The 7,327-nt window shown below is 28.0% G+C and overlaps 2 protein-coding genes across 2 annotated transcripts in view; one reads left to right on the forward strand and one right to left on the reverse strand.

The window, feature by feature from the left end:
- LOC108692130 (coiled-coil domain-containing protein 134-like) overlaps positions 1 to 4,240 on the reverse strand; it is a 26,454-nt gene extending 22,214 nt beyond the window's left edge. Inside the window, exon 1 of the mRNA XM_018200281.1 lies at positions 4,033 to 4,240. Coding sequence (XP_018055770.1) covers positions 4,033 to 4,222 — 190 coding nt within the window. The 5' untranslated portion in view covers positions 4,223 to 4,240. The remainder of the gene's footprint in view (positions 1 to 4,032) is intronic.
- Positions 4,241 to 4,543: 303 nt separating this feature from the next.
- LOC108692131 (protein YIPF6) overlaps positions 4,544 to 7,327 on the forward strand; it is a 4,101-nt gene continuing 1,317 nt past the window's right edge. The window contains exons 1-2 of the mRNA XM_018200283.1: positions 4,544 to 4,791; positions 4,953 to 5,081. Of these exons, the coding sequence (XP_018055772.1) occupies positions 4,759 to 4,791; positions 4,953 to 5,081 (162 nt within the window). The 5' untranslated portion in view covers positions 4,544 to 4,758. The remainder of the gene's footprint in view (positions 4,792 to 4,952; positions 5,082 to 7,327) is intronic.

Genomic DNA, 7,327 nt, shown 5'->3' on the forward strand with positions numbered 1-7,327 from the left:
AGATATTGATTCAACTTCCGGAAAAAGTGATTACTTAAACATTTCTAATAAAACGTATAATATCGAAGATAGAAATAGTAATGATTAAGATAAAATAATGATCAAGTTGATAATCATAATGATAATCAAGAGAATGATCAAAATGATGATCAAGAGAATGATCAAAATGATGATCAAGAAAATGATCAAAATGATGATCAATATGATGATCAAGAGGATAATCGAAATAATGAGCAATATGATGCTCAAGAGGATGACGAAAATGAAATTAATGAACCATTATATTATGGTGCTGAAATAACTGTGATAGTATGATGTTAATTTTATCTCTTCTTTTACATCATAATTTTACAATGTCATGTATTACTGATATTATTACAGTTTTAGAATTTCATTGTATATCTCAAAATTAAAAAACAAATAATTTATACAAATTTAGAAAATTTTTTCGTATATAAATAAAATTAATATGACTAAATTATTATTGTACGATTTATAATTGAGAAGTAAAATCAATGCAAGATTTTTGTCCATTGTGTGGACAAAAAAAATACTTATTTCATTGAACTGTCCTGTAAAAATCAATTAAGAGAAATGTATGCAAGACCTTTTTATGACAATTGCAAAGTCGATTTCAAAGATCGTTACAATTACCTGGAAAAATAACAGACATTTATGACATTTATGGACAATTCTATCAAAAATGGGTGAATACCGATTTTCTTCGAAATTCTATTAATTTCTTTCATGTAGTATACTGACGTACCAATTTTAAAATCGTCAAAAATAAGCATTTCTTAGTATTAACAAATTACCTTTTGAAGGAAAAAACGAATTTTATTGGAATGGTTATTGATTGCATGCATTGCGTTAATGGCGGTAAAAAAATTTTGACATTGCTTTTCGATTACAAATATTCATTGCTTTTTCTTTGTATTCAGTTATTGACATTGTCAATAGATGATTAATAAGTATAAAAACCTCCGAAATTTATTCGTATGCCACTTACAATAGCAGAGATTTAATATGTTGGGAGACATCAGAATTAAAATGTTTCTTTTTTTATTACTCTATTCCTATTTGAATAATGCGTGCAGATTATTTTGAGCATTTAAAGTTATAACTATTTTAAGTTTTGATGAAGTTACTGATTTTATGATACGTATATCTCAAGATTGCGTCGATTTGTTCGTGAATTTCAAGATATGTACGGAATTCAATTTTGCTTTATAAATGTTCATTTATTATTACATTTGGGAGACGGTGTAAAAAAATTAGGACCCTTATGAGCTTATACATGCTATAAATATGAAAATCTAAATGGTCAATTATTAAAAATTAATAAACAGAACTCGTTACATTGACACACAATTGGCTGTTCTCAAGATCAATTTATTAAAATGACCAAAGTAATAGAATTATTACAAAATGATAATATTCGAACTTTTTGTTTAAAGAAAAAAAAGCAAGTCAAGATTATACAAGAAATATTTACATTGCTACAGTGTTGGTATTTATAAATTACAACTATTTACAGACATTATTACAAAAATTTTAAACAATAGTGAAATTCCGTGATGATAATATTTTAATATATCAATATTTTAATATAATGATAAACTTTATATATCTAAGATGTATAATCGAAGTTTGCAGAATCATCTATTGTACAATATTTTTCTGAATAATGAAGAAAGAAAGAAACTATTTAGGTACTATTTATTTAGGTACTATTTATTGTTTTATTAAATTTTCAAAATCAATCCACTTGTAATTGTCGTCAACATTACGCGATTTATTTGTGAAATTATGAAGCACGATGATATTTACCGCTACAGATTATCAATTTGAATATTTCACTGAACGATTTTTTTATAAATATTCTGTAATAATTTCTACGCCTGTTAATTATCTTATAATACCCTGTATTTATATGAATTTTGATAATCTAATATTGCTTTATTTATTAATAAAAAGAAATTTGAATAAAATTATTCGTCTCTGCTCTTATAATTTTAATATTAATTTAATATTATAAGTATATATATTGCAAGTATATATATATATATTTTAAATTTCATTATTTTTTTTATATTTATTAGTTTTATATTCGTACATTTAAATAGTAGTTTTCTGTATGTTTTTAAATATTCATACATTTAAGTAAATTAATCATTTTAATTTTAATTCTAATTTTAACTCTAATCTTTAACTTTATTTTAACTCTGATCAAGAATAGATAATCCTTATATAAATTAATTTAAAATGTTAATGAAACTCCTATATTAATTTATAGAATTCATATCAAAGTATTTAAAAGAGAAATTCATATAAGGATAGTCATCAAAATAGATTTTTCAAACTATGAAGCATTTAAATATTAAAGTAACATTAGAATTTTGAGATTCTTCGTAGTTTCAAGGTAACATTAAAATTAAATTTGTAGAATTAAAAGTTTAAAGCTGTAGAATTAAAGAAATTAATAAGTATAATATTATTAAAATAGCTTTTCGTGGATCATCTAAGTGTCAAAGTAGCATCAAAATATGAGAAGCATTTGCAGCTTCAAAGTAGTATTAAAATAAATTCTATAGATTTAAAGGTTAATATTTAATAGATTTAAAGGTAGAAATTATTAAGTGTAATATCATCAAAGTAAATTTTATCTAGTTTATAGAGTATTTAAATAGGTACAAACTATCTTTAAGAATAATAGTCAAAACAGTATCAAAATTTTGACTCGGAAATTGCTGTAATGTCGATATATTCGAAATTTAAAGACAAATCTATAGCAAGTTACCAGTATCATAAGCAATCACAGATTTGTGCGATTTTACTGAGACACGCTTTGCTATCTGGGGTATTCGATTCATTTTTTTATATAATTTGCATATTAAAAATGGCCTTATCTTGACTGAAATATGGCCATTTATAATTTTATGTTTTACAATGATCTTTTAAACGTAAAACTTTCGTTACTGACTTTATAATTATTTCTTTTTAAGTACAACAAATGTACATTAATTCAGCTACAAAGAACAAACTTTCTATCCTTTTTAACTATATATCTTTTCATATTTTGCCTTTTTGCAAATATTTTTTCTCTTTAGCGAGAATTTTTCATATACTTTTTTTAGAATTTTTGTATAAATTTTAGAATTTTTCAAAAGCTCTGAATAATTTCGTAACTTTAAAAAAAAATTTTTTTTTAATCAAATTGAAATACTTTTTAGAAATACCAAGAAAATATATTTTTTTAGAAATCTTCATATGTGTAAATTTTGAAATGTTCTAAAATTTCTCATTTTATAATTTCTAAATGAAATCCATAAAATTCGAAAAAGAGCTTAAGAGGTACTTTTTCAGAAAGTATAAAATAAGAAATCTTAAAAATTTTATAATATTTCAGAATTCACATATATGAAAAAAATATATACCGTAGGTATACTTTTTTAATATTTTTAAAGAATATTCCAATTCGTACAAAAATTCTGAGTGTGAGAAAAATTTTCTTTAAGAGCGTATTTAAAGCAAGCACGTGCAAGGCTACCGCTAAAAAAAATAGAAAAGAAAGTGCATCTGAATGACAACTGGTGAAAATTTTTCTCATAATTTTTACACGAATTGAAACATTTTTCAGAAATATTCAGAAATATTCGGAAAGTTTACATCTTCTCTCAGAACTTCTCATATAATCATGAATTCTGAATATTCTGAAATTTCCCATAATTTTTAAAAAGTATTTTTAAATTTTTTAGGTTTTGTAACATTTCAGAAATTATACAAAATATTACAAAAAATCTTAGAAATCTTACGATATTTTATAATTAACATATATAAAAAATTCTGAGAAAAGATGTGGTTTTTCTGAGAATATTCCAATTCGTAATAAAAAATGTGAGAAAGTTACAAAATTATAGAGAAATTCTGAAAAATTATATGAAAAATTCTATGAAAAATTTTCACCAGGGAACACTAAAAAATGATGAAAAAAAAGAAAAAAGTTAAGCTCAATTTATTATTAACACGTACACAGTTCTTCGCTGAGTCTTGATTTGGATTCGCCGCTCTTTCGCGGCTCGCTCGCGGCTGACTCGGCGATTTTCCTGATTTCCCGCTGCGCATGAGCGAGTATTGTCAACATTGACACAACCACGACAACGTAAAGAAAAGTATGCGACAATCGACTCGTCCATGCGTGAAGCATCGCGATGAAAATCATCCAGTCAGCAACGATGTCGCCGAACGGTGTTCACTCTGTCGAGGCACCGTCGGAAGAGTATTAACCAACGATATTGATTGATATATCTCACTCCGAACGCGGCCACACCGCAATTCCACCACTGGCGACACTAATGCCACCTGTCAATGTATCAAACCGTCTGGAGTCATCATTCTCTCCTCTCGGGCGTCTCTCGGTCCTTCAAATCAAATTGAGAGTCAATGTTGATAGTCTCGATATTCTCAATTCGTTGAATTCGCAGTTCCGGAGGAACGCTTGCACGCAACATCGCAATCGATAAATGCAGCGTGGCTTCAACGGCTTTATCGCCGATAATTACGAATCGTAGTGCGAATGAGGCGAGCTGAGGGGCGTTCTGTTCTATCGCGAGCTTATTGTGCGCGGATAACGACGTGTCGATCGGCACGACGTCTCTTCCTTGATATGTTTGGAGCGCATCGCTCGCGAGATCGTCGACGTTACACTTTATCCTAGCTCCGATTAACGATTCTACTCTACGCCAGTTAGCGGCGAATATGGCGGCGATGGATGGCGAAGCGAAGCTTGACGCAAGTATCATCCACTATGATTTATCAAAATCATGTCATCGTGTCCCGATGTCTGTTTATTGAAACTTGCTGTGCCGAATATAATCGAAGGATACGATTTCATAGATACATTCTTGTACAACAAACATATGTTGCATTCAATTTTTTATTACATTCAACAGATGTATGATGTCACATATGTTGTTGATCCTCAATATGTTGAGGGTGAGATGACAGTTGGAACAAAGCAGAGGTCGACTTTAGGAGAACCAGAATTTAATACATTAGACGAGCCTATTAAAGATACAATTGTAAGTAGATTTTGCTAACAAGAAACATAGATGACACGGCACAATGAAGTATTTTATCCTTGTATAATTTTGAAGCTGACATTAAAATTTATAATGGGGGTTCTGCAATGAATCGGTAATCAAAAGTATTAATCAGTCTTAGGCCTGATTGCACTAATATTACTTTGACTTTAAGCAAGGGGAGCTTAAAGCTCTCTTGTGTTTATTTTGCTTTAAAACGAGAGTTTTATTCTAGCTGAGGTAATATTTTTCGCAATAAATTTACCGAATTAATTGTAGGGGAGTTGTTTCATATATATATATATAGGAATGTCCGAATGTTTCGGCTCCTCGTCATATTTATGTTATTAGCGTCTAGATCGATTGTGATTAATGTCCGAATGTTTTAACGTACAATCACATCTGATAATTAAATGTAAAAATCAACAACATTTATTATTTTCATTTAACTTTGACCGATAATTGGCGCTACCATATGTATGTTGTACATTTACACGGTCGGATCTTATGGATCTGAGCACAAGAATTGTCGTAACACTTGGAGACTTAAGTTATGGACGTAAGTAACGTACAAGCTTCAATGTATGACATACGACTTATTGCAGTCTCTTGAAGACTTCTTGTGCTTAGACCCTATCTCTTAGTTTTAAGTTTTGCTTAAAGTCAAAGTAACGTTGGTGCAACTTTAATCCTAGTCGTACAAGTTTGCAACTTCACTGATTAAGACTTAGGACCACTTATGGACTACTTAATGCATGATCTACACTGCAGTAGCAGTAGTGATTAAGGAGTAGGCGTCGAATAGAAATCGACTAATAATTAAATGCGAGAAAAATAATCAACTATGATTGATCGATTTTTACTCCTTAATCAACTATTGTTACTGTCCATTGTAAATCATGCATTAGACTTCCTCTCATTGTAGAACCCCAGTTAATACAGTAATACAGTTACTAATGCTGGGTTCGTGAAACTTATGTTTAATCTATATTGATTTATAATAACAATAATAATTTTATTGTATGCACTTACAAATTAAATTTAAACGATGTTAAAATTACAAAAAAAAAGAAAAAAATATTAAGTGCTAGTAAAAAGTGAGGCGATACAGATGAGCTGGTACGAGGTCTAACCTGAAATTAAAAGGCACTAATTATTTTCAAGAAACCAAAATGAATAATTAGTATTTTAAAAAATGAATATGAAGTTTATTTTTGTAACAGTGATTCTCAAATTTGCAGATATAACAAAGAATATAATTGAATAGATCATAATATACTCATCATTAGCTCTGGAGAATTAATATTGACAAACAATCAAGATAAAAATGATTCAGTATTAAAGTATATTCATTTTAAACCACGACGTGAACAATACAACAATTGGAAAATAAAGGATCTTAATGTGAAAACAATTTCCTGTAAATTTATATATTATAATGATTACATTGTGTCTCTTATTAAAAACTTTCAATAGTGAATAACTATAAAATTTCAAATAGAAATATATATGGAGAATAACAAACTTTCAAATTTAAAGAAACAACAAGATCGAAAAGAAACACAGACCATTTCATTATGTCATGAAAAAAGATGCCAATCTTGATCTGTTTACACAAAATCATTTCAGTATGTATAGTCAGTTCTTATATTCAAAACTATCTTAAGTTCAATCTTGAGGTGTACGAACCAATCAGATGGCCGCCTTATAGACCATGTTAACACATTGCTTACGATCTTGAAATAAGAACCGACTATGAATATCGACTTTTATGGCGCAACGAATCGTGTACGATTAACTTTGATCTTGTTTGAATTGCTGTTCATCTTTTTCTAATTTTTGAAATTCTTAGAATTGATTTGAGAAAGATAAAGAATAAATTGAATCAAGACTTTTAAAGTTAATTTTACATTCGTAGAAACAGAATTAAGACATAATAATAATTTTTCAATATCACTATTTATTTATTTTATTTATTTATTTATTTTATTTGTAATGAATTACATTCTAAAGTAACATACTGTACATGAGCACCGCTCATATGTCCGATAAACTTTCATGAAAATTTTTCGTTTATGTAAACTTTATTTAATTTTAATCTAATTAAATTTGCTGCTTTGAATAAGGTATCTCAAGGAAAAAATGTTTAAAACGAAATCTCAAAATATTTTTCAACTGAAAAATAACATATAGATAATTCAAGAATTATATTCACATTTATTCAATATAATAAAATGTCATTCTTT

This window comes from Atta colombica, unplaced genomic scaffold (assembly GCF_001594045.1).
Source record: "Atta colombica isolate Treedump-2 unplaced genomic scaffold, Acol1.0 scaffold61, whole genome shotgun sequence".
Taxonomy (NCBI): domain Eukaryota; kingdom Metazoa; phylum Arthropoda; class Insecta; order Hymenoptera; family Formicidae; genus Atta; species Atta colombica.